The following is a 27608-nucleotide window of genomic DNA, read 5'->3' on the forward strand; positions in this document are numbered from 1 at the left end:
GGCACATAATTCCTAAATCCCTAGAATGGACATTCATTCATAGGATGAACGAAGGTGTTAAGATAAGACAGCACTATGGGCCGGGCACGTTGGCTCGCAACACTTTAGGAGGCTGAGGTAGGCAGGTCAGTTGAGGCCAGGAGTTGGAAAGCAGCCTGGCCAATATGGTGAAACCCCATCTCTACTAAAAATACAAAAATTAGTTGGGTGCAGTGGTGCACACCTGTAGTCCCAGCTACTTGGGAGGCTGAGGCAGGAGAATTGCTCGAACCCAGGAGGCAGCAGAGGTTGCGGTGAGCCGAGATCATGTCACTGCACTCCAGGCTGGGCGACAGAGCAAGATTCTGTCTCAAAATTAAAAAAAAAAAAAAACAGCACTATGGAAGCGTTGGCTGAACTGAAGCAACTGCCTGGGGTCCCTCAATATTAAAGGGCTCCAGACAAGTCTGCTGTATTTGCCCCAGTTTGCAGAAATTTTAAAAGCTGAAGGCAGACACTACATGAAACCCAACCTGGACTCACTGGGGACAACCAGGCAGATTCGTCGCACTCCAGCCCAGAAGACAGAGCAAGCCCTGTCTAAAACCAAACAAAGACAAACCAGGCAGCAAAACCCACACCTCCAGCAATACGAATTGGAAATGTGACCTGGGGATCAGTAAGTTCGCAAAGCCCACACCGCGTGGGGTGGAAGCTGGAGAGCTGGTTGGAGGAATATGTTCTGGGCCAAAGTCCCAGTGGAGCACAGATGGGGTTTATGGCAAGAGCCTGAGCATCTCCCGGCGACAGCTACTGAGACTGGAACTGAAATATGTCCACTCCAGTCGAGGTGCGGGATGCCGGGACCCAGTGGTGGACGTCCTGGAGGGCGGGACCCAGGGTTCCCTGGTGGAGGTGTGGAAGGACGAGACCCTGCAGTCTGTCAAGCTGCCAGCAAGAAGGGGACCCAGAGACCTCCCGAAGCTGCCAGCAAGGCAGGGACCCAGCAGTTTCTCAAGGCTGCCTGGGACCCAGTTGCCAGATTACGAAGGCATCTCAGGCCCTAGAGCCAGAGCCAGTCGGGTTAAAGTGGAAGCTCCCTACTTCAGCCCCAGAAGCTGGGGCCAGGGGAAGGATGATGTGGATTGTTTTTGTTTTACCCCTTCTGTTGAATGTTTACAGACACAAACTTGAGTTCTAATAAAGAATTGCATTTCCCTAAAAAAATAAATAAAGTATGTCCACTCGAGGGCCAATTCTTAACTTGCTGTCCCAAAACCACCCTTGTGACTGAAGGACATGAAATAATCTTGAAAGTGGGATACTGGGCATGTTGTGGAGGCCCAGAATTTCAGGACCAGTCATCCAGAAGAACTTGAGAAAACACAGGTCTTCCAACTGGCCCCTTCATAGAAAACGGAGGCTTCAATTGCAAAACAGGTTTACTGTTTTATCAAACAAGATTATCACATAAAACATAGCTACAGTGCTACGGTAGTATATAAAGTGCTCAAGTATCCTGAATGCAACTATGAGTCATGACAAGTCCCTCCCTGAACGAGAGACAGAGGGCGGGACTTCTCCCTGGCTGCTTGAAGAAAAATCTTCGCTTGGGCTGATGAAGGTGGCCTGAGCGGGAGCTGACGAGGCACCCGGGTTGTCGTCCTCAGACAGGGGCGTGTTCTTGGGTGCTCCCCCAGATTCTCTGCAGGCACTGTCTTGATTGAAATACCACCGGCTGAGGGGCGCCATGCCCTGGGTCTCTTCCCAGACTTCCTGGTTTGCCAAGGCTGCCTCTTTGCTTGCCTCTGCGGAGAGTTCCAGCACCTGGGCAAAGCTCCTGTTGAGGATGGGAGAAAGAATAACGGCTTTCACCCTCTGAGGTGAAGCGCATGCGTGTGGTGAACGAAGGGCTGCCACACGGGGAGGCGGATTTTCACATGCCCCACGTGCTCAGTGGGAAAGGGCCGGCAAATAAGATCCGTCTGAAAAGACTCAATCAGGGAAACCCCCCAAGAACAGCACCAGGCATGAAAGGAAAGATTCGGCCGGGCGCGGTGGCTCACGCCTGTAATCCCAGCACTTTGGGAGGCCGAGGCGGGCGGATCACGAGGTCAGGAGATCGAGACCATCCTGGCTAACACGGTGAAACCCCGTCTCTACTAAAAATACAAAAAATTAGCCGGGCGTGGTAGTGGGCGCCTGTAGTCCCAGCTACTCGGGAGGCTGAGGCAGGAGAATGGTGTGAACCCGGGAGGTGGAGCTTGCAGTGAGCCGAGATCGCGCCACTGCACTCCAGCCTGGGCGACAAAGCAAGACTCCGTCTCAAAAAAAAAAAAAAAAAAAAAAAAAAAAGATTCATCCAAGAAATGTTCACGGAGCTCAGTGCTGTGCTGCTGCTGTGGTGGGAGTATCTGTCCCCTCCCAAACTCCCATTAAAAATTAATCCTCTGGCCAGGTAAAGTGGGATTAAAGTGCTGTAATCCCAGAACTTTGGGAGGCTGAGGTAGACAGATGGCTTGAGGCCAGGAGTTCCAGACCAGCCTGGGCAACATGGCAAAACCACGTTTGTACAAAAATTTTTTTTAAAAAACTGGGCGCGATGGCTCACACCTGTAATCCCAGCACTTTGGGAGGCTGAGGCGGGCAGATCGCCTGAGGTCAGAAGTTCAAGACCAGCTTGGCCAACATGGTGAAAGCCCATCTCTATTAAAAATTAGCCGGGCGTGGTGGAACGCACCTGTAATCCCAGCTACTGGGGAGGCTGAGGCAGGAGAATCGCTTGAACCCAGGAGACAGGGTCTATAGTGAGCTGAGGATCGCGCCACTGGCACTCCAACCTGGGCGACAAAGTGAGACTCCGTCTCAAAAAAAAATTAGCTGGGTGCAGTGGTGCACGCCTGTAGTCCCAGCTACTTGGGAGACTGGGGTGGGATGATCGCTTGAGCCTCGGAGGCAGAGGTTGCAGTGAACCGAGATCACGCCACTGCACTCCAGCCTAAGCAATGAAATGAAATCCTGTCTCAATAATAATAATAATCCCCAATGTGACAGCAGTGAGAGGTGGGGCCTTTAAGAGGTAACTGGGTTCATGAACATTCTGCCGTTCGTGGATGAATGAGTTATCCCGGGAGCAGGACTGTGGATTTATAACCCTTTGATGTCTCCTGAATTGATCCATGGCCACCCACAGGAGAAAGAAATGCCACAGTGGGTGGCTGGCTGTTTTGCATAAGTCCTTTTCCAATATTTTAAGCAACTCAGGAAAAAGATTTAGCATTGTAAAAAAGAGAAAAGATACTCTACTGGAAGAGGTGGAGAAAAGCGCGTGGTTAGAAATCTCCCGGGGGAGGTTAAAAAAAAAAGCGGGGGGAGGTCTTGATGGGTTTTGGGGGTCTGGACGCACAAGGATATGTGCTCTGTGCAAGCCAGTGCACGGTCCTTTAAGATCTGGGCCATTTCTATCAATCAGAAGTTCAAAAAACATCCTCCTGGGACCTTATCCTGGAAGGCATTGAAAACACCAGCAGGGCTGATGGAGGGCGCCTGTGCTGCTGGGTTACTCTGAGGATGTGAATGATAGGTGACACCCTTTCTCTTCCAGCTGCTTGAGAACTTCCATAGATTTTTTTTTTTTTTTCCTGAGACAGGGTCTCACTCTACTGCTCAGGTTGTAATGCAGTGGCATGACCACAGCTCATTACAGCCTTGACCTCCCCAGGCTCAGATGATTCTCCCACCTCTGCTTCCTGAGTAGCTGAGACCACAGGCATGCACCAGTGTGCCTGGCTAATTTTTGTATTTTTTAAAGAGAGAGGCCCGGCGTGGTGGCTCACCCTTGTAATCCCAGCACTTTGGGGGGCTGAGGTGGGCAGATCACTTGAGGTCAGGAGTTCAAGACCAGCCTGACCAACAAGGTGAAACCCTGTCTCTACTAAAAATACAAAATTAGCCGGGCGTGGTGGTGTGCACCTGTAACCCCAGTTAGTTCGGAGGCTGAGGCAGGAGAATTGCTTGAACCCAGGAGGTGGAGGTTGCAGTGAGCCAAAATCATGACATTGCACTTCAGCCTGAGCAACTCTGTCTCAAAATAAATAAATAAATAAATAGAAACAAGGTCTCACCATGTTGCCCAGGCTGGTCTTGAACTCTTGGCCTAAAGTGATTCTCCCACCTCGGCCTCCCAAAGTGCTGGGATGACAGGCATGAGCCACTGCGCCTGGCCCTTCCATGGATTTTTCTGAGCTCTTTTTGTTCTCTCTTCCCCCTGCTCTGCTTGAGTCTTATACTCTGTGAATCTAGGACACGTCTTATAGCACATTTGATCCTCACTTCACCTAGAATCCCCATTAGCTCAAAAATGACTGAGAAGTAGGCTAGAAAAGGGAAATTAGCTGGGCATGGTGGCGCACACCTGCAGTCCCAGCTACTGAAGAGGCTGAGGTGGGAGGATCACTTGAGCCCAGGAATTTGAGGCTGCAGTGAGCTGAGATCTGCCACTGCACTCCAGCCTGGGCAACAGAGTGAGAACCTGTCTCAAAAAAAAAAAAAAAAAAGGGAAGGCAAGGCGGGTGCTCTTGGATGGAGATTTTGTTATCCACAATACGGATGACAATGACACCTGCTGGCCATTCTTGTATTGTGCAGCGTCTGGGAAAAGAGCAGCTCGCTCAGGGGACTGAACCTCCTCTGAACTCCAAGAGGAACTGGGCGCCACCCCAACAGTGCAGCCAATAGCAGCCCTGAGCAAACAGGGTGCCATCTCTTTCTTAAAGCATTTTCCGAGGTACCTTCGGAGCTCAAGGTCCTTTTTCGCCGTCACGTCCTTGAGTTCGCTCAGTAAGTCCAGCACCTGCACATTTTCTTCCGAATCACCAACATCAAGTTCTCCCAGGAGGCGCTGAGTGGTCACCAGTTCATGCTGCAGGGCGTCTGGAGGGGAAGAGGGATGGTGGGCGATGGATGGCAAGGTGCCCCACGCAAGGCACACACAAGTGGAGCGGCCGACAGACTTCTGTCACGATGCTCGGCTATCGTGCTGGAACCGTGGAGAGCGCACAGGGAAGAAGCGGAAGCCAAGGAAGACATTTGTCCCTTATCCATCCCGTGCTCTGAGACTGTGGGACAGGCACATCCATCTATCCAGGAGGGCATTGGACCAGAACTGAAATGTCACTCTAGTGTCCTCAACAGAAACCAATGCAAATGTGAAAAGGGCTGTGCTGTGCCAGGGAGAATGCCTGAGGCCTCCAAGCCAGACCATGAGCAACTGAAAAACAGTCCTTGTTGCCTGCACCACTGAGCAGAAGGATGCCTGCAACTGCGGGACCTGTGTCACCTGCACTAGGACAACACGCCTCTCTACCCTGACACACGTCACATCAAGGCCAGTCGTACATGAGAGTCACATTTTGGGAGCCTTTTAAGCGCCGTATCAGCCAGCCTCTTCTCCCTCCAGCTGTGGACCGAATTATGCCCTCCCCAATACGTACGTTTCACTCCAATCCTCCACTCCTAGTGAACGTGACCTTAACCGGAAACGGGGTTTTGTGGATGGGGGGCAGTTAAGATGGGTGGGGCCTAATCCAGTGACTTGTGTCCTCATCGGATGCGGGAAATTTCTTTTTTTCTTTCTTTTTTTTTTGAGACAGAGTCTTGCTCTGTCACCCAGGCTGGAGTGCAGTGGCACAATATTGGCTCACTGCAACGTCCACTTTCCGGGTTCAAGCGATTCTCCTGCCTCAGGATCCTGAGTAGCTGGGATTACTGGCACCTACCACCACACCTGGCTATTTTCTTTTGTATTTTTAGTAGAGACAGGGTTTCACCATCTTGGCCAGGATGGTATTGAACTACTGACCTCGTGATCCACCCGCCTCAGCCTCCCAAAGTGCTGGCATAACAAGCATGAGCCACCGTGCTGAGCCTGATACAGGAAATTTCAATAACGAGACAGCCAGGGAGGAGGCCATGTGAGGACGGGCAGAGAATGGAGGGACATGGCCACGAGCCAAGGAACGCCAAGGGCCGCCAGCAGCCACCAGCAGGTCGGGGAGACACAGGATGAGCTCACCTGACAGCCCCTGGAGGGAGCCAATCCCATCAACGCCTTGATTTCAGACTTCTGGCTGAAATCAAGACTCCCAGAACTGGGAGGGAATATCTTTCTGTTGTTGCAAACCACCCATTCTGTTGCCGCTTGGTATGGCAGCCCCGGAAAACTCAACACGATCCCTAGGCCGTTCCCAGGAACTACCTAAGGAACTGAGCAGAGACTGAGTGTTTTCTAAGAGTTACAGATGTGGAGGTGACCGCAGTCATAAAATCAGAAACCCGGCCGAGCAGGGGGCTCACACCTATTCAGGAACCCAGTGCTTTGGGAGGCCAAGGTAGGAGATCACTTGAGCCCAGCAGTTCTAGATCAGCCTGGGCAACATAGCCACACCTCGTCTCTACAAAAAAATACATAATAATTAGCCAGGTGCGCCAGGAGCAGTGGCTCATGCCTGTAATCCCAGCACTTTGGGAGGGCAAGGCGGGCAGATCACCTGAGGTCGGGAGTTTAAGACCAGCCTGACCAACATGGAGAAACCCCGTCTCTACTAAAAATACAACATTAGCCGGGCAGAGTGGTGCATGCCTGTAATCCTAGCTACTCGGGAGGCTGAGGCAGGAGAATCGCTTGAACCCAGGAGGTGGAGGTTGCAGAGAGCCAGGATTGCACCATTGCACTCCAGCCTGGGCAACGAGAGTGAAACTCCGTTTCAAAAATAAATTAGCCAGGTGCAGTGGTGGATGCCTGAAGCACTAGGGAGGCTACTACTCAGGAAGCTGAGGTGGGAGGATCTGAGCAGAGCCTGAGAAGTTGAAGGCTGCAGTGAGCTATAATTGCACTACTGCACTCCAGCCTGGGCGACTACACTAGAAGATTCCACCTCCGCAGGAAAAAAAGAACAATGGCAGGGCATGGTGACTCATGCCTATAATCCCAGCACTTTGGGAGGCCAAGGTGGGAGGACTGCTTGAACTGAAGAGTTCAAGTCCAGCCTTGGCAACATAGTGAAACCCTGTCTCTACAGAAAAAAAAAATATATATATATATATATATATTAGCCAGGTGTGGTGGTGCACACGTGTACTCCTAGCTACTCAGGAGGCTGAGGTGGGAGGATCACTTAAACCCAGGAAGCAGAGGTTGCAGTGAGCTGAGATTGTGCCACTGCACTCCAGCCTGGGCGACACAGCAAGATGCTATCTCAAAAAAAAAAAAAAAGAAGAACCAAACTCCAGGGTAGCCAAAAACTTGCTCTGTGGGAAGATACCTGTTCTGAAGAGAATTTAAGGTGCAGCGCGGCAGTTTTTCACACTTGCCAAAGTCTTCAAGTTAGGGATTAGGTGGGGACCCTATGCCTGAAAGGGACCTCACTGCTCTGCTGAGGGGGAAAGCCGGGGTGGGGCTGGTGGTCTTGTCACCCCCCAACCACTACGGCATATTTGTTGGGACCAGGACTCAGGAGACTACAGGTCGTCCCCGCAAAATGCCTTTCGGCAGGACAGATCACTGTGAATCCCACTGCCCAAAGTTCAAATCCCAGTGTGGTTACTTACTCAGGGCGAGACCCTTGGAGGAACCACAGCCTGGCCAGCCCTCCCCATCCTCTGCCTTAGTTGGGGAAGAGGGCACTTGCGGTGATGACATCAGGCCCACAGGAAGCACCCACACACGCTCCTCGGCCCGCCTGCTGCACACGCACTGGGACGCCCCGTTTCCTACCTAAGAGCTGCTGCCCGTCTCCTTCCAGGTGGATGGACCTCACGGGCAGCTCATGCCTGGTAGTGTCCAGGGCCGTGGCGAATGTCCTGTATTGCTCCTTGAAGCGTGTGGCCACTGCCTCGAAGGGGCTGAGCATCTCGATCTGTAAGCAGAAGGGATAATCGGGGGAGACCCTGGAGTTCCCTCTCTGGAAGCTTAACAGAAGCTTAACGGCTTGTGCAGGGTTAAGATACAGCGCTGTTCTTCATCACCCCCCAGGGAATCAGAGCTCAGGAAGTTTCCGAGGGTGTGGTGAGCTCTCCCCAAGAGAGCCAAGTGGATGGCAAGGCGGCCCAGGCCCCTTACTGAGAACATGTGTCTGCCAGCGGTTCTAGGCTTGGGCCCTCAGCTGAGCCCACCTGCTTTATTGTACCGCGCCTAAACGCCTGCCTTCCACAAGGCCATCCCCGGCATGGCCCACTCCCAACCCAAACATGCTGTCTGGGTCTTCATGGGGGTTTGAAATGATATATGATTGACCCTTGAGCAACACGGGAGTTTGGGGCATCAACCCCTGTGCAGTCAAAAATCTGTATTTAACTTTTGACTTCCCCCAAATTTACTGATAGCTACTGCTGACTGAAACCTTACTGATAGTAAACATTCAATAAACATGTAAATAGATTAGCATCTATACACACACACACATACACACACACACACACACACATATATATATATATATATATATATATATATTTTTTAGATGGAATCTAGCTCTGTCTCCCAGGCTGGAGTGCAGTGGCGCAGTCTCGGCTCACTGCAACTTCTGCCTCCCAGGTTCCAGCAATTCTTGCGCCTCAGTCTCCCAAGTAGCTGGGTTACAGGCACGCATCACCATGCCCAGCTAATTTTTTGTATTTTTAGTAGAGACGGGGTTTCACCATGTTGGCCAGGCTGGTCTCAAACTCCTGACCTCAAGTAAACCGCCCGCCTCAGCCTCCCAAAGTGCTGGGATCACAGGCGTGAGCCACTGCACATACATATTTTTTATAGACAGATCTTACTGTGTTGCCCAGGCTGGAGTGCTGTGGAGTGATCACAGTTCACTGCAGCCTCCACCTCCCAGGGTCAAGCAAACCTCTTGCCTCAGCTTCCCAAGTAGCTGGGACTATAGGCATATGCCACCACACTTGGCTAATTTTTAATTTTTATAGAAATTGGCCGGATGCGGTGGCTCACACCTATAATCCCAGCACTTTCAGAGGCTAAGGAGGGCGGATCACTTGAGGTCCGGAGTTCGAGACCAGCCTGGCCAACGTGGCAAAACCCTGTCTGTACTAAAAATACAAAATTTAGCCGGGCGTGGTGGTGCATGCCTATAGTCCCAGCTACTCAGGAAGCTCAGGTATGACAGTTGCCTGAACCTGGGAGGCGGAGGTTGCAGTGAGCTGAGATAGCACCACTGCACTACAGCCTGGGTGACAGAGCAAGACTCCCATCTCAAAAAAAAAATTTTTTTTTGTAGAGATTGGGTGTCACTATGTTGCCCATGCTGGGACAAGTATGTATGCACTCATGACATGCCTAACTTTTTCTTAATTTTTTCAGTATTTCTAGGCTATAAGGTTCATCTATGAGTTTCTTCAAATTGTCACAAATCTCTAAAACTTTTTCCAATACACTTATTGAAAAAAATCTGCATGTAAGTGGAACCTCACACTTCAAATTTGTGTTGTTTGAGGGTCAACTGGGTTTGTCTCTTTTTCTTCCATTTTGAGCTCCCTGAAGTCAGAGACCTTGTACTCAAGCCCAGGGTCTAGCTGCAGGGGTGCTCACATGAAAATTTTGGATGTTAGGGGTTGAGCTGTATCCCCCCAAATTCATACCTGATGACCCAACTCCCAGTACCTTGGAATGTGCCCTTATTTGAAAAGAGGGACTTTATCAGGGTCATCAAGTTAACATGAGGTGATAGGGGGGTTGTAGGGGGGATGCTAATCCAACACGACTGGTGTCTTGTGGGGAAAGGGGGACACAGACACACACAGCAGGGAGGACATGTGAACACAGAGAAGACAACCATTCACAGGACAAAGACAGGGCCAGGAGAGATTCTCCCTCACGGCCCTCAGACAGGGCCAACCACCAACACCTCAATCTTGGACTTTCAGCTTCCTGAACCGTAAGAGAATGAATTCCAGTTGTTTTGCCCACCCAGGTTGTGGGACTCTGTCCCAGCAACCACAGGAAACTCACCCACTGGGTGGGGGGTCTGCCCCTGCCAATCAGCCCTTTCTGGGTTCCAGGGGTTCATTCCTGTCCTTCTCCCACATGGACACTGCTGACCACACAGCATTAGGAGTGATGTGCCTCCCACCAGTACCCTGACCCTGCAGGGGAGTCCCAGAGCACATCATCCTGTTGCTGCTCACGATCATCAGGCGCTCAGGAAGTCTCTGCACAAGTGCATAGAAGGTGCACACCTCCCTTATTCATTCACACTTTACTTTGTAACCTCATCCTCTAAAAGTGTCATCATAGACCAACACCAGGACCAGAGCAAGTGTGGCATTAAAAGCCCAACACAGTTAGAAGCCAGTGAGCAATGATACCCTAGCACGAATGCTACCTGAAACAGTGGAGATGGGACAGATTCACAGGGAACACTCACTGGTCACAAAGTGTCACTTACAACCGACCTGGGCATCCAGGACATCTGCCAGCTCCCGCTTCCTCTGAGAGAGGAGAAGCCTGCGCTTCAGCTCGTGGGCCTTTTTCTGTAGCTTCTCCTTCTCTTTACACATTATTAATAAATTCTTTTCTGCCCTTCTTTCAAACTCAGCAAGATTGTTCTCCATCTGTTAAATGTGAAAGAAAAGCTCAAGCAGGTGGGGACTCCCTCCCCGTGAATGAAGGCCACCCTTCCATCCATGGCATATGTGAACAAGAAACTATTTTCACCTTTACGGATAGTAGCATCAGCAGTAGTGTCTGAGACTCCATCATTTCCATTGCTTCAGATAAATCCTTAAGAAAAGAAAAAGACCCTCTCAATTCCTGATGAAGTGGTATAAATCCAGCTCTTTTCCCAGCAGGGGCAGAACTCTGGCTTGTGTGGATTTTCTGTATTCAGTTTGATATTTGGTAGTTCTCTACTGTAGTGGGTCTATTGCTTCTATTTTCTTTTATTTGGTTTTCTCCGGCGCTCTGAGATGAAAGAGGGAGGTCCACAACCTTCCTTCCCCTGGCACCTGGCAGGTGGAGAGACAGCAGCAGCTGGGTAGTCAAGGATAAGCTGAGAATACCCACCAATTTGGTGCTGCACCAGGACCAGAATGCCGTCTCCCCACCTGCTGGTCCCTCAACCACCAGTCTTGTCCTCACCCCAGTGAGACCACAGCCTAGCCGTCCTCCCACCAAGGGACAGGGCCTGGCATTGTGCCTTTCCCAGCACAGCGTGGGCACAGAGAAGTCCCCTGCCTCATTTTTTACATGGCTCCATATTGGTATCCACTACTGAATGTGTACTCGGGGAAATGTAAACTCTACAAATGATCTAAGAACATTTGTGGTCTTGATTTTTGTCCTAAAGGGCATGGGTGTCTCTTATGTTCTTGGATCCGTGGGCACTCAGCATCTGGTTCAGAGTGGACTCTAAATCAGATCTATGCAACCCATCTGTGGCTGCTCTCTTCTTTCAGACACTTACTGGGCTCTTTTTCCGAGGGGCAGAAAATGATGTCGACTCAGCTTTCTTTGATATTGTTTTTGTTAACTGTGGCGTCTTTCTGATGATGCTTTTGTCTAAGATAAAGCACAGCATTTTTAATGGTAAGTAGCGTATATAGACTGGTCCCTGGTTGCCATTTTTTTTCTAATGATGGGTTTATTGGGATGTAACCCCATCAAAAATTGAGGAGTATATGGACTTATAACAGTCCAGTTAAAGTTGTTCAACTTTGCAAGGGGCAAAAGGCAAGTTTAATACCCTTTACCAAGGTATTAAGTATATTTTTGATGTACAATATTTTCAACTTACAATGTGTTTGTTGGATGTGACCCCACTGTAGGCCAATTGTACTTTGGAAGCCCACTGAGACCTACTGCAACCCCCAGTGAGTGACAGAAGGGGTGAAACAAATGATTTACCATTAATAGCAGAGAGATCCAGGTCAGGTGGAGCTGTGCCATGCCCTTCCAGCAACGTGGACTGCAGGTCACCCTTTCCGACCCCACTGCTATCTGCTGTTAAGAAAAGAATCCCCAAAAGTCAGCACAGTCAAGAGACACTCTCCATTCAAGCCAGGAAACGCAGGCCGTGTTTTTGAACAATACCACTTGCTTCTAAAAGCCCAATTTCGTCCAAGGTGGAAAGGCTAAAAAAAAAAAAAAAAAACCTGTGGAAATTCCCAGCCATCACCTTGATTCTATTTTTAAAGTACCACTAGAAGACAGAGACATTCTGTATAACCAAAGAGACGCAAATAGGCCTTTCTGCTAGTTCACAAGATGCTAAAGGTGGGATACGATGCCATACTCCCATTCTACCCTCTACTCTCTTTCCATCTTTTTTGTTTTTGAGACGGAGTTTCACTCTTGTCACCCAGGCTGGAGTGCAATGGTGCAATCTCAGCTCACTGCAACCTCCACCTCCCGGGTTCAAGTGATTCTCCTGCCTCAGCCTCCCAAGTAGCTGGGATTACAGGCACCCGCCACCATGCTCAGCTAATTTCTGTATTTTAGTAGAGATGGGGTTTCACCATGTTGGCCAGGCTGGTCTCAAACTCCTGACTTCAGGTGATCCATCCACCTCGGCCTCCCAAAGTGTTGGGATTACAGGCATGAGCCACCGCACTCAGCCAAGTAATCTTTCCATCTTTTTTCTGCAGCTTCTGGACTGTTCATCCTCCCTGGGAGTTCCCTTCGTCTTTTAACGTATATTCTAAACTGTAAAATTAAGCCTTACACTGTCTAAGATGGGCACTAGCATACAGCATGCTACCACTACACAAGAGCCCAGGAGTGCTGCAAACGCCAACAGATGGCACGTACGGTATGTTGTGTTAGGAACTAAGCATGAGACTATTTAATGAACAACTATGCAGCTGAGGAAATGAATGACCTGGAAATGAAAAGAGGAAGGTCACTGCAATGTGTAGGGTACAATATAACAACGATTTGTGTTGAAATTCTTAAAAAAAAATCTGGAAAGATCAGCAAAAATCTATTGAGAGCACATGCCCTCAGGGCACAGACTGGGAGCCTGGGGTGAGGAGGTGGAAATTTTTTTTTTTTTTTTTTTTTTGAGACAGGGTCTTGCTCTGTCACCCAGGCTGGAGTGCAGTGGCACAATCTAGGCTTACTGCAACCTCTGCCTCCCAGGCTCAAGCAATCCTCCCACTTCAGCCTCCTGGGTAACTGAGAATACAGGCGAGTGCCACCACGCCCAGATAATTTTTTATTTTTTTATTTTTAGTAGAGACAGGGTTTCACCATGTTGCCAGGTAGGTCTGGAATTCCTGGGCTCAAGGGATCTACCCGCTTCATCCTTCCAAAGTGCTGGGATTACAGGCGTGAGCCACCACACCCAGCTAGAGGTGGTAACTTTTTATTGCTATTGCTTTTGCCCTGGAATATTTTATCATCAGCATGTATAGCATTTGCACTACGAAAATTAATTTTTACAAAGCCATACAATGGAACTCAAACAAGCAGTCCTTTGAAATCATTATAGTGTGGTTTAAATTAAGGTTTCTTAGCCATGGCATTGCGAGCACATGGGGCTGGATCCTTCCTTGCGGTGGTGGGGGTGTCCTGTGCATTCAGGATGTTAAGTGGCCTCCCTGGCCTCCACCCACCAGACGCCAGTAGAACCCCTTCCCCCAGATATGACAACCAAACACATCTCTAGACACTGCCTAAGCATTCCCTGGGGGTCGGAATCGCCCTTGAGTAAGAACTGGTTTTAAGGTGTGGCAGGCCCAGTCTGATCCCCTGGCCACACCAGCATTCCCAGCTTCATGCATGGCCTTCGACCCAGTTAGATGGGGAAAGACTAGCAGGCTGGCTCTAGTGTGCCTGCTTCTCAACCACGCCTGGGAAGGGCATAGCGTGAATTCTCACAAACATCTACACCAGGAGTGGCAAATTGTAGCTCATAGGCCAAATCCAGCCCGCTTCCTTCGCTTGTAAATAGTTTTATTGGCACACAGCTATACCTGTTCCTCTATGTCTGGTCTGGGGTTGTTTTTAATGTTACAAACAGCAGAGCTGAGTCTTTTTGTTGATGTTGTTGAGACGGTGTCTCACTCGGTTGCCCAGGCTGGCATGCAATGGAGCAATCTCGGCTCACTGCAACCTCCGCCTCCCAGGTTCAAGCGATTCACCTGCCTCAGCCCCGCACCCTCACCCCAAGTAGCTGGGATGACAGGCATGTGCCATCATGGCCAGCTAATTTTTGTATTTTTAGTAGAAATGGGGTTTCACTATGTTGGCCAGGTTGGTCTCGAACTCCCGACCTCAGGATGAGTCCTCACAGCCTCTCTAAGAGTCTTGCTCTCAGAGCACCAGTGGGAAAACAGTCACATAGACAAGAAACTGATGTCACAAAGCAGTACCATGATGGCAATGTGGCTTTTCTCTGGGGCCACACAGGGAAGAAATGATCTCCCCTTTTCTCCGCATCCCCGCTCACCTCCCCACATCCCCCCAGTCTGTCCTTATGCTCCAACTCTCTCTGCTCACTGCTTCTGACCTTTCCCAGAAAGGAAAGAGGGAACTTTAACTTAGCACCCATGGAGACGAAATTTACTGCCGCGCTCATCACTGCCCAAGGACCACGGCTGTTTCGCACCTTTGCTTTTCTGGAGCAGGCTGGATTTCCTTCCACCTTCAGACATCTTCCCTCGGGTCTGTGACCCATCTCCTGCAGGAGCCTGTTATGGGAACACATGACACTCAGAGGACAAGACATCCTCCCTTCACAACAACGGGCCCTGATGCGGTCTGCACTGTGTTTCGTAACTGCTCTTACTTTGAGGCAGGGGAGACATTTAAAGAGGTTTGAAATCTTACCTCATATATACAGGACAAACAAATTTTGTCAAAATGTAGATGCTCACTTGCAGAGAACATAGGAAACTACCAAAATGTTTGCTGGTGATTATTGACATGGTAGATTACAGGTGACTGATTTTTTTCTAGACACATTTAAGTATTTGCTAGTTTTCCAGAGAGAACATATAACTTTGGTCATCAGGAGAAACAAAGTTTTTACACATATATTGTCAAAAAAATTTTTTTAAAGAAACACATGGAGCACTGGCCTTCTAATAACCAAAAGCAAAACGAAAATCTTATAAAGAGCAATGGCCAGGTGCAGTGGCTCCCGCCTGTGGTCCCAGCTACTCAGGAGGCTGAGTTGGGAGGATCGCTCAGGTCCAGGGGTTTGAGGCTGCAGTGAGCCATCACACCACTGCACCCCACCCTGGGAGACAGAGCGAGACCAGAGCAACGACATGACGACGCACAGACACCACTCTCATTCAATATCACAGTGGAGGTCCTCAGATAAGAAGTAAAAGGCAAACAGGTTGAAAAGGAAAAGTAAAACTCTGTTCTTACAAACGCAATTTTTCATGTAGGAAATCCCCGAACATCTTCAAAACTGCTATTAAAATTAGTAAGTTTAACAAGAGTTTTCTTTCAATTTTGTGTGTGAACTTGACTGGATATGGGGTGCCCCAGACTGAACATTTTTGGGTGTGTCTGTGAGGGTGTTTACTAATGAGATCAGCATTTGAATTGGTGGATGCAATAAACTGCCCTCCCCAGTGTGTATGGGCACCATCCAATCCCGTGAGGGCCTGAATACAACAAAACAGTGGAAGGAGGAGAAATTCACGCCTTTTGCTTCCTGCTTGCCTGGTTGAGCTGAGACATCTTACCCCATCTCCTGACCTGTCCTCAAACTGGGACTTACACCTTTGGCTCCCCTGGTCTCAGCCCTTCAGACTCACACTGAACTAAACCACCAACCTTCCTGGCTCTCCAGTTTGCAGACAGCAGATCCTGGGATTTCTCAGCCTCCATAATCACATGAGCCAATCCCACGTAAATAAATCTCCTTTTATATATTCATATCCTTTTATAAGCCTCTCTTATTGGTTCTGTTTCTCTGGAGAACTCTAATACAGCAGGGGTGCAGGACACACAGTCAATATGTAAAAATTCACATTTCTAGCAATGAAGTAGCAATGAACAAGTTTGGAGATTGAAATTAAAATAGAGTACCATATACAATGGCACTAAACACCAAATGCTTAGTCATAAACCAAATAAAATATGTGTAAGATCTATACTCTGGAAGCTACAAAACAATGTTGAAAGAAATCCAGGAAGATCTAAATAAATGGAGAAGCATACCATGTTCATGGATTGAAAGACTCGCTGTTATTAAGAAGGCATTTGCCCTGATTTATGGATTCAATATAATCAAAATCCAGCAGATATTTTGCTAGAAAATGACAATTCTAAAATCTCTATGGAAAGCCAAAGGAACTAGAAGAGACTAAACCGTCTTGGAAAAGCACAGTGGGAGGTCTCACATTACCTGTTCTCAGGACTTAGTGCAAAGCTACAGTAACCTCAGCAGTGTGGAACTAGCATAAGGATGCATACACAGAACAATGGAAAAGAACAGAGCCCAGACATGATGTACACATACATGGTCAACTGGTATTTGACAGAGATGATGAGAGAATACAACGGGAAAAAGGAAAATCATTTCAATAAATGGGATTACAACAACTGAGCACCCATACATGAAAAAACGAACTTTGATTTAAACATCACACCATACACAAAAACTAACTCACAGACTTAAAAGTAAAACCTAAACTACAAAACTCGTACAAGAAAACAGGAGAAAAATCTGTGATCTTGGATTAGGTGGAGATAGCCTGGATAAGACTCCAAAAGCACAATCCACAAATGGGGAAAGTGATCAAATGGGCTTCATCGAAATCGACAACTACTGCCTCTTAAATTAAAACACTTAACAGCATGAAAAGACAAGCCAGACTAGAAGAAAATATTTGCAAAGCACCACAAAGAGCTGGTATCCAGAATATAGAAAGCACCCTCAAAACTCAGTAATAAGAAAACAACCCAATTTAAAACTGGACAAAAGATCTCAACAGACCCATCCGCAAAGACACAGGAATGGCAAATAAGCACATGAAAAGATGCTCAATATCATCGGCTATTATGAAAACGCAAATGAAAACCACAATGAGGTAACACTTCACACCCACAAGACTGGCTAGAATGTGAAAGTAACAACTTGCACTCTTCATCTATGTGCCTAGTGGGAACATAAAGATGGTGCAGCCACTGTGGATAACAAGGTAGTTTCCTGTTACCATTATATAGAGATGTTTTCATCTACAACTCATGGCTTGTAACTCTTATAAACCCTTGTTACAGTAAGCAGGATCTCTGACCTCCCACACTCCTTTCACCTGCCAGAGAGGGTCCTGCCTCATACCCCAGAGGAAAAAATGCAACAGAGGCCAAGAAGAATCTGAACAGACAGGACTTGCTGGGTTTAAAGCATGCCCTTTTTGACCAATCACATTTCCACAGGGCTGTCCATGCTTCGATCGTGCCTAAGTCATGAAGACTCTATAAAAACCCAAAGGAGCTGGGCGTGGTGGCTCATGCCTGTAATCCCAGCACTTTGAGAGGCCGAGGTGGGCAGATCACGAGGTCAGGAGTTCGAGACCAGCCTGACCAACATGGAGAAACCCCGTCTCTACTAAAAATACAAAATTAGCTGGGCGTGGTGGCGTGCGCCTGTAATCCCAGCTACTCCGGAGGCTGAGGCAGAATAGCTTGAACCTGGGAGGCAGAGGTTGCAGTGAGCCAAGATCGCACCACTGCATTCCAGACTGGGCGACAGAGCGAGGCTCCATCTCAAAAAAAAAAAAAAAGGACAGAGCTTGGAGAGATTTCAGATCAGATAGCTAACACGTGGAGATTCCCAAAGGGTGGTATGCCCGAACAGGCCATGGAAGCTCTGTGTGCCTTCCCCCCATATCATCTCACTCTACACATCTCTTATCTTCTAAAAAAAAAAAAAAAAAAAGAGACAGGATCTCGCTGTCACTCAAGATGGAGTGCAGTGGCTCACTGCAGACTCAACCTCCTTGGCTCAAATGATCTTCCTGCCTCAGCCTCCCGAGTAGCTGGGACTATAAGCACCCACCACTACACACAGCTATTTTTATTTTTTTGTAGAGGTAGGGTCTTGCTATGTTGCCCAGGCTGGCCTCAAACTCAGGCTCAAGCAATCTTCCCACCTTGACCTCCCAAAGTGCTGGGATTACAGGCCTAAGTCACCATGCCCAGCCACTTGGCTAATGAAAAAAAAAAAAATTTCAGAGACAGGGTCTCGCCCATGCTAGTTTGGAACTCCTGGCCTCAAGCAATCCTCCCATTTCGACCTCCCAAATTGCTGGGATTTCAGGCATGAGCCACCACACTTGGCTCCATCTGTATCCTTTGTAATATCCTTTATAATAAACTGGTAAACCTAAGTGTTTCCTTGAGTTCTGTGAGTCACTCCTGCAAATTAACTGAACCCAAAGAGGGGGGTCATGGGAATCCCAACTTGAACTTGGTTGGTCAGAAGTTCCAGAGGCAGAAGAGGGGCAGTCTTGGAGACTGAGCCCTCACCCTATAGGTTCTGATGCTATTTCCAGGTAGAGTGTGTCAGAATTGAATTGGAAGATACCCAGCTGGTGGCTGCTGCTTGCTGGTGGGGGAACCCTCAGAAGTCCTGTGTTGACTGTTGTTGAGTGGGAGAATAGGAAACACAGTTTGAGTTTTTCTGCAAGCCAGCAATCCTCCTCCTGGGAGAAATAAAACCACGTCTACACAGAAAAACACACAAGAATGTTTATGGAGGCTTTATTCATAATCACCAAGACAGGAAACCAACTGACTGCCTGTCAATCAATGAACAGATGAACACAATGTGGTCCATCCACTTGATGGAATACTATTCGGCCATAAGAAGGAACCAGGCCGGGCATGGCGGCTCATGCCTGTAATCCCAGCATTTTGGGAGGCTGAGGCAGGTGGATCATTTGAGGCCAGGAGTTCGAGACCAGCCTGGCCAACATGCTGAAACCCTGTCTCTACTAAAAATACAAAAATTAGCCAGGTGGGGTAGCACACACCTGTAATCCCAGCTACTTGGGAGGCTGAGGAAGGAGAATGGCTTGAATCCAGAAGGCGGAGGTTGCAGTGAGCTGAGATCGCACTACTGCGCTCCAGCCTGGGCAACAGAGCGAGACTCCATCTCAAAAAAAAAAAAGACGGAAGGAAGCACCTACATGCAATACATGCAACACAGAGGAACTTGAAAGGCACTCTGCTAAGCGTCAGGAGTCAGAGGCAAGGGCTACAAACTGTGATGCCACAGATACGACCTTCTAAAAAAGGCAAAAATGCAGATTCAGAAAGCCAATCTGTGCTTGCCTGGGGGTGGGAGAGGGGCTGGTCCTATCAGAGCACAAGGGGATTTAGGGATGACTCGTTCTGTAGCTTGATTATAGAGGCGGTTCCATGACTGTCTATGTCTGTCAAAACAGGCAAGACCCTATGCTGAAAAGGGGGATGCTGACTCCATGTAAATGACACCTTGATTTTTAAAATGGGGGGAAAAAACAGAAAAGATCTAAAGGGCTAAAATGTTACAGCACGAAGACACACGGGGGCACTCTAACCAAGTCTTGGTGACAACATGAAAATTTGGAGCGTGGAAGACTGTGACTCTTTGTTGAAAATTGCTCTGAGAAGAGTATCTGTTTGTGCAAAGGTATCCTCTTTTTTCAAGCCGAATCTTAAGTCACAGGGTCGAGAACCCACCAGCCACCCAGAGTGGAAGACAGGCAGTGGGAATTTGACTTAATTTTATCATAAACCAAGATTTGGAAAGCAGAGGGAAGAATCCAACCTTGACTTCACTGAAAGAAAATATATAATTGTATAATCTACTGATTGCTCCCACGAACTCTCACACAAAGCACGTTCTCACGTGGTTACATATCTTTCATGCCATTACTTTCAATGGTTTCATAATATTTCATGGTGTGCCTACACAATAGTTCACTAAACTCTCACTCCAATTCGGAGTGATCGAAGGATGTCATTTTTCCCATAGTTTTTCTCTAAAAACCTGTTTTTTTATTTTATTCTATTTTTTTTTTTTTTTTTTTTTTTGAAGACACGGGACAGGGTCTCGCTCTGTTGCCAAGGCTGGAGTGCAGTGGTACAATCTTGGCTCACTGCAACCTCTGCCTCCCAGGTTCAAGCGATTCTCCTGCCTCAGCCTCCTGAGTAGCTGGGATTACAGGTGCACGCCACTGCATCCGGCTAATTTTTGTATTTTTAGTTGAGACGGGGTTTCGCCATGTTGGCCAGGCTGGTCTCGAACTCCTGGCCTCAAGTGATCCACCCACCTTGGCCTCCCAAAGTAGCTGTTTTTAAATACCAGCCAGACACCAAGAACTGTGCACTGGGCACTGGATAAGACAGCTTCAGAATCCAGAAAGCGAATTAACTGGGTTGAAAGGCAAGAACAGGCTGGGCGCCAGGGCTCACACTTGTAATCCCAACACTTTGGGAGGCCAAGGCGGGAGCATCACTTGAGCTCAGTAGCTCAAGACCAGCCTGGGCAACATAGGGAGACCCCGTCTCTACAAAAACGTTTAAAAATTAGCTGGTGTGGTAGTACACGCCTTTCGTCCCAGTTACTCAGAAGGCTCAGGTGGGAAGATGGCTTGAGCCTGGGAGGCTGAGGCTGCAGTGAGTTGTGATCACACCGCACTCCAGCCTGGGCGACAGAGAGGGGCCTTGCCTCAAAAACAAAAAAAAGGGTAAGAACGATATCATGTTTCAATGGAGATCACAGCTTCGTAAAAGAGATGCTTATAGCCATGAGCCGTCGATGACAGAGACTCACGACTGGCAGCATGAAGGGCTGATGGTCTCAAAAGCACCTGAGTGAAGATCCCAAAATGCTTCCTTCAGGACCAGGTTGTGACCACCTCCCATGACTAGTTTCGGAATTCCAGTTACTCAGAACCATGCTCAGAACTGCTGCAAATGGAAGCTGGGTGCGGCCTTACCTTTTGGGTTGTCTTCTTTTCGTACTGCAGATACCGGGACTCAATCACTCTTCCACCTGTGGGGACACACTGTTGGTGCACAACAAAACTACAAAGGACCGAAGACCCCACACACCCAGACCCCACACACCCAGACCCCACGCCCCAGAGACCCAGATGCCAGGGGCCCTCTCCACTCAGTGACCAGAACAGAGGAGGTCACCACTCCTCCTGCTCGCCTCTGATCACGTCCTTCGGCAGCCTCGAGCATGCATGGGACGCCTACTGTATGCAAGTCCCAAGCCATGTGTGGAGTCACAGAGTTCCTGAGGAAGTAAGATCAAGGAACACCCTCCAAGGTCAAAGCTGCAAGTGCACTCAGACAAGCGGGAGGGAAAGAAGAAAGAGCTTTCACTGACAGCCTCCAGGTGGCTTACTCCTTCCTCCCATCTCATGTGACCCCAATGGCCCCTTCCCCCGCCTGTGTGTCTAGGACTCACTCCTGGTACTACCTCTAACTCCCCCCGCCCCTTACTCAGTTTGGGACCCCCTGCCCTGAGACATGCCCAACACCCAGGCCCTCTTCAGACAGAGCCAAATCCCTGGTGACAGCCCAACCCCAGGTCCCCTTCCAGGGCTACTCCTGGGAGCGTGACTGTGGATGGAACAAATGCCACCTGTCACCCCAGCTTCTGGAGGTAGGGGTCTGAACTGGATCCGGTTAGTCCCGTTCTGTCCCCCAGCCCTCTCCCGGACCCCTCCCTCAAAACTGTTCCTCCCACCTCCTACGCCAGGCCCAACCCTCGGTCTCAGCAGGTGACCTGTTTCCTCCTTCACTGGGAAGACAGAAGTGGCCCCAGGAGACCCTCCCGCCACCACATCCAGCCACCTCCAGTCCTGATGGCTGCATTCCCCCAGCCCTGTGAATGGACCTCTGCGCTCCCAGATAAAGCGCCCCCCATTCTGGGCGCTAAAGCCCAGCCCTCACTTCCAAAAGGAAATGCCCCGCAACTCCCACCTCCCTGCCTGAATCCCCACAGCTCCTCTCTCCACCAGATGCTGGAGGTCATTCTTCCTCCTACCTGCACTCTCTGCCTCCCCGCATTTCTCCCATCCCCTTGACAGCAAACACCCCAAGTTCTTTACTCACCAGCTCCCCTTTCTCTCCTTTCTCCTTCCCTTGAATCCCGCCCCCCACAATCCAGCTTGCAGACACACCACCGCACCAGAACACCTTTGGACAAGACCACTGTGACCTCCCTTGCTCCTGAGCCCAGCAGTCCATTCTCAGTCCTGGTCATCTGAGCCACCAGGCACAACCACTGCTCGTTCCCTGCTTCCTGAAACCTTCCATCAGCCTCCAACTGCCCTTCAGGGCTGAGACAGGCTGGCATGCTGGGTCCATGGGCTCAGGAAGCCTAAGTGCCTCCGGGAACCTTCTGGGCCCTGTGCCACCAGCAGCTTGCCTCTAACCTTATCACTTTGTCACCTCTCACTTGCTCTATTCAGCCGCTCTGCTGCGTGGACCCCCTTGCTGTGCATCCCCCTGCAGGCACCTCCCTCTCTCAAGGCTCTGCTCAGTTCAGACCACAGCACACTTGTCTCTGCCTGCCATTTCGTCACAGCATCTGTCATCATCTAGCGCCCACAGCCTCCTTACGGTTCTCATGCAATGCCCACCTCCTCCCTAGAGCCCCAGGGGCCCAGGATTTTTGTCTCCTTCGCTCGCTGCTATGTTCCACCACCTGGCACGGGGTAGGCACTCAATAATATGTCAAATGAATGATTCTAGGCCAGGCGTAGTGGCTCACGCCTGTAATCCCAGCACTTTGGGAGGCCAAGGCAGGCGGATCACCTGAGGTCAGGAGTTCGAGATCAGCCTGGCCAACATGGAGAAACCCCATGTACTGAAACTACAAAATTAGCCAGGCGTGGTGGCATGTGCCTGTAATCCCAGCTACTTGGGAGACTGAGGCTGGAGAATCACTGGAACCCAGGAGGCAGAGGCTGCAGTGAGCCGAAATCGTGCCATTACACTCCAGCCTGGCGACAGAGTTAGACTTTGTCTCATAAAAGAAAAAAAGAATGGTTCTGCATTGTATCGGTGCCATAGAGCTCAGAGGTTTGCCTTTGTACTGAAGAGGCCCGGGGAGAGTGACATGCTCAATGTCACACAGCTTGAGAGTTCAGCCAAGTGAGATTGTGACTTCGACCATATCTTTGTTCCAGTTGATTCTTCTGCTGGGGACTGGGGTTGCAGCTGCTACCCTGAGAGGAAAGGAGGTGCCCTCAGAGTTAACAAGGATCATTCAGTCAGCCAAAGGGCCAGGCTGTCAATCTGGGCAGCCCCAGGGTAGGAATGCGCCATGCCTGCAGAGCGAGTGTGGGTGCAGGTGGGTGCCCGGCAGATGTGGACAATCGGGAGGCCACTCTCATGGTGCAGGTCTCTAAGGGCTGAGGCCAGGACCAGGTGGGGTCCCAGGGACAACCAGGCCACAAAAAGAGTCTACCCTGGATGGTGATCGAACAGCTGAGAGAAAGGACATCCCCAGCTCCCAGCAGAAAGACCATCCAGCCCGGGTCTTTCTAGTAGCATCAGGAAACAGTTTTTTGCTCAACAAGGAGGATCTCAGGCTTGGGCTGCCTTGGATGGTGGGGAAACAAAAGCACTTTCAAGTTTCCTGAAAACTAGGATACAACTGTTTGTTTTAAACAGCCTGGCCAGGCGCAGTGGCTCACGCCTGTAATCCCAGCACTTTGGGAGGCCGAGGTGGACAGATCACTTGAGGTCAGAAGTTTGAGATCAGCCTGGCCAACATGGTGAAACCCTGTCTCTACTAAAAATACAAAAATGAGCCAGGATGGTGGCAGCTCCCAGCTACTTGGGAGGCTGAGGCAGAGAATCGCTTGAACCTGGGAGGCGGGAGCTACAGTGAGCCGAGATCACGCCACTGCACTCCAGCCTAGGTGACAGAGCGAGACTCCATCTCAAAAAAATAAATAGACAAATAAATAAACAGGCTGAATTTTCCACAGAAGCAATATTATGAAGAAGGATACAATTCTTGTCCAAGAACGAAGTAGCTCATAAATATTATAGCTGTTATATGCGAGATTAACATGCGATGTTTAGAACTTGGGAATAAGTGGTCAGGAAATAAAAAGACAACTCACCCAGCGACGCTGAAACATACAAACCTTGCCTCACTTGGAAATAAAATCCTGCTCTAAGCTCGCTGAATTGGGCCCTGCGACACTGCACACACTGAGAAAATACCTCATTGTATCATAGTCTTGGCCTCCAACGATGGACTCTAGAATCTACCATGCAAGCCGAGCATTTCCTTTTTTTTTTTTTTTTTTTTTGAGATGGAGTTTCGCTCGCCACCCAGGTTGGAGTACAGTGGCGCGATCTCGGCTCACAGCAGCCTCCACTTCCCAGGTTCAAGCCATTCTCCAGCCTCAGCCTCCTGAGTAGCTGGGATTACAGGCACCTACCACCATGCTGGGCTAATTTTTGTATTTTTAGTAGAACGAGGTTTCACCATGTTGGTCAGGCAGGTCTTGAACTCTTGACCTCATGATCCACCCACCTTGGCCTCTCAAACTGCTGGGATTACAGGTGTGAGCCACCGTGTCCAGCCACATTTCCTTTTTTTTTTTTTTTTTTGTTTTGAGACAGAGTCTCACTCTGTCGCCCAGGCTGGAGTGCAGTAGTGCGATCTTGGCTCGTGGGGGAGGCCGTTAACGGTGATCCCAGACCGATAGGTGGAAATCAGATGTACAGGCACCCCTCATGAGACTGACACGCTCACGCAGTGGGAATTGAGAGTTTGATTTTAGGCCGGGGGCAGTGGTTAATGCCTGTAATCCCAACACTTTGGGAGGCAGAGGCGGGAGGATCACTTGAGGTTAGGAGTTCGAGACCAGCCTGGGTAACATAGTGAGACCCCGTCTCAAAAAAAAAAAAAAAAGGCAGAGTTTGATTTTTGATAATGATCTCCATGGTCTCCACACCCACACTTCCAGGGGACATGTCCCGGACACAGCCCATGACCTCCATGGCTGCCAAGGGAAGCCACTGCTCAAAATGACCACGACCATTCCTGACACAGCCCTCGCCACAGGGCTGGGATGGCCAGACCCAGAATCCCCAGAGGTGTGACTACAAGGAAGTAAAGCCACAGGCCCCCTTCTCTGGCCTGTTTTTTTCTTCCTCCAAAAGCACGTAATGAAAGAAGAAAACCATGTTCCTTAAAGAGATCCTGACACTGCTTACCTTGAACTCTTTTATCCTTCTTCTTGGCACTGCTAGAATTTGTGGGGCCGGTTGCAGGCTTCCTGCAAGAGAAGAGAGAGAAGTCTTGTTCATCTCACTGCCCAAGAAGCACAGGGAAGCCGGCGAGGTGCCTCTGCTAGTTGAAGCTCAGACAGCCCAGTCCAAGGGCTGCCCGAGGACAATTTCAGTGAGGGTGGGCCACCTCAACAGGAAAAGGGACACAAGGAGCAGCCAGCCCTGGTCACCTGGGCAAGAAGGCATAGGTGAACACCCAAACTGAGAAGAGAGGAGGGTAATGAGAGCTCTGTGGAAGAGATCACAGCAGATCTCAAATTATCCCTGGGTTCATTCATTCACCAGACATTGATGCACCTACTGTATTCCAGTAGAGACACAGTGGTAACAAAACACAGAGCTCCTTCCCAGAAAGGGAAGAACAACATCTTGACAGGCAGGTATGAGGAGTGGTCCCAGCAAGTACCTCACTTTGGGAGGCTGAGGCTGGCGGATCACGAGGTCAGGAGATCGAGACCATCCTGGCTAACATGGTGAAACCCCATCTCTACTAAAAATACAAAAATGAGCTGGGGTGGTGGCATGCACCTGTAGTCCCACCTACTCAGGAGACTGACACAGGAGAATCACTTGAACCCGGGAGGCGGAGGTTGCAGTGAGCCAAGATCACGCCATTGCACTCCAGCCAGGGTGACAGAGTGAGACTCCGTCTCAATAAATAAATAAATAAAAATAAAAATAAAAATAAAAATAGAATGAAGCCTGATGTAATAGGAAAGAAGGGACCCTGAGATAGGAATCGCTGACTCATCAGCTGTGGGGGTGCAGGAGAGGGAGAATCTGGGATGACTAGGGGTTTCAGGGTTTCAGCCTGAGCTGGTGAGAAAAGAAGGGATCCAAGAACAGACACCAGCAACACAGGAGGGGCAAGTGGGTGGGCAAGTGGAGGGGCAGGGCCAAGACCAGGGCACTGTAACTCCTGCTCCCATCACCAAGGGCGGCTCCACTGGTCCCTGCGGCCACCTCCTCTGAAGCAGGCTCCCAGGACCCCAAAGTGAGACCCAGACAATGCTGGGGACACTTCCAGGCCACCGTGGGGAGAGGCAACTTAGCAAATGTTCGCCAGGTGCCAGCAGCTGCGCTCGCCCATAGGCTCCTCCTAACCCGACAGCTTCCTAACTGTTCACACCTGCTTTTTCGTCGCTGCAAAACAAAGACACACAGGTTTTACATAGGTCACCCCGGGGGCAGTCTCACAGCCAGAAAGAGACAAGAGCACAGACTCCCTCTGGGGACTGAGCTAGGGCTGTGGCCTCAAACCGAATGGGCTCCTGGGTGAACCTGCTGCGACCTGAGGGGGGTCCTTACAACCTGTGCGAGCCTCAGGTACTGCACCTGTACCTGGGAGGTGCTACTGTCAATCTACCGGTTATGGCAAGGGGCGGTGGAGTGATTCCTCTTGCTGGCCAATTTCACTTCAGTTTGCACCTGGTACAATCAACACTGGCAGAATTAACAAAACTAGACAAATATAGCCTCAGGATCATTCATGCCTAGCTCTCGGTCAGTATTCAACTTCTTTCTTGTTCATGGTGTGTCACCCTAGGCAAGTCACTTCCCCTCCCTGGGTCTCCATCATCTCCTCAGTAAACTGGGAGCACAGAATAAAGCGCGTGGGAGGATTAAAGGGGACACTTTGGTCGCCCAACACTTGTTCACTGCATAACGATAATTCCAAGAGCGACATCACAGTAAAGACCCAGGCGCCGATCTAAGCGCTTTTCAGCCTCACGCGACGCCTACGAGGTTGAGCTGCGTCATCGGCCCCATTTCGTAGCGGAGGAAAGCGAGGCACTGGGCGGTCAGGCCGCTTGCCGGAGGTCGCCCAGCGTCCCAGCCGAGGACGCGGAACTCAGGGCCCGTCTGGTGTCAGCGCTCCGGAGCATGCGCAGAGGCAGCACGCCATCGGGATCTTCAGGGGCCCGCGCAGTTCCTGGCGGGGTCGAACCCGAACTCACCCCGAGGGTCCTCACTCCCCAACTCCGCTGCCCATCCTCTCCAGCCCTATGGCGTCTACAAATCCAGACCTGCGGACGCCCCAACTCACCCAGCGCCTCGCCCCGAGGAATCCGCCATTTTCCCGCCTTCCACCTCAAGGCCCGACCCGCCGGCTTTTCAAAGCCGGACCCGCCCCCTTGCTTGCGGGTCGGACCATTTGTGGAGTCGCAGGAGGGGTGGCTGCGAGGCGTGAGGCAGCGCTGGCTAAGTGCGGAGAGCGCGGCCCCAGACGCGCGCTTCGCCTGTCCTCCCCTCGCGCTTGGTCTCGCCCACCATCGGCGGTAGGGGGTGGGGGCGGTGGGTGGGACCTGATCTGTCGGAAAGTAGGGGCGGGGCTTTTCGCGAT

The 27608-nt window shown here is 50.0% G+C and overlaps 1 protein-coding gene across 3 annotated transcripts; it reads right to left on the minus strand.

The window, feature by feature from the left end:
• Positions 1-1403: 1403 nt before the first annotated feature.
• HAUS8 (HAUS augmin like complex subunit 8) lies at positions 1404-27540 on the minus strand. Of its 3 annotated transcripts, none has more exons than XM_019016601.3 (11): positions 27312-27540; positions 25190-25251; positions 20932-20987; positions 14589-14670; positions 11885-11977; positions 11445-11539; positions 10697-10762; positions 10435-10593; positions 7754-7895; positions 4770-4911; positions 1404-1819 (listed from the first exon to the last, which is right to left on the minus strand). In XM_019016601.3, exons 1-11 carry the CDS (start codon positions 27338-27340, stop codon positions 1516-1518), a joined length of 1230 nt encoding a protein of 409 aa, XP_018872146.1. In that variant the 5' UTR covers positions 27341-27540; the 3' UTR covers positions 1404-1515. The 3 variants fall into 3 exon arrangements, with proteins under 3 accessions (XP_018872146.1, XP_004060297.2, XP_018872147.1); XM_004060249.3 differs by having other exon boundaries at positions 11885-11980; positions 27312-27537; XM_019016602.3 differs by lacking the exon at positions 27312-27540 and adding an exon at positions 26606-27132 and having other exon boundaries at positions 11885-11980.
• Positions 27541-27608: the final 68 nt, after the last annotated feature.

Source organism: Gorilla gorilla, chromosome 20 (assembly GCF_029281585.2).
Source record: "Gorilla gorilla gorilla isolate KB3781 chromosome 20, NHGRI_mGorGor1-v2.1_pri, whole genome shotgun sequence".
NCBI lineage: Eukaryota > Metazoa > Chordata > Mammalia > Primates > Hominidae > Gorilla > Gorilla gorilla.

What these genes read in the sequence shown, in the direction of transcription:
- HAUS8 (XM_004060249.3), bottom strand. Translation starts at nt 27,340, where the DNA reads ATGGCGGATTCCTCGGGGCGAGGCGCTGG. An exon ending in TCCTCGGGGCGAGGCGCTGG is followed by an intron (nt 25,252 to 27,311) that starts GTGAGTTGGGGC and finishes CTTCTCTTGCAG; the next exon opens with GAAGCCTGCAACCGGCCCCA. An exon ending in CCTGCTCCAGAAAAGCAAAG is followed by an intron (nt 11,981 to 14,588) that starts GTGCGAAACAGC and finishes TTTTCTTAACAG; the next exon opens with CAGATAGCAGTGGGGTCGGA.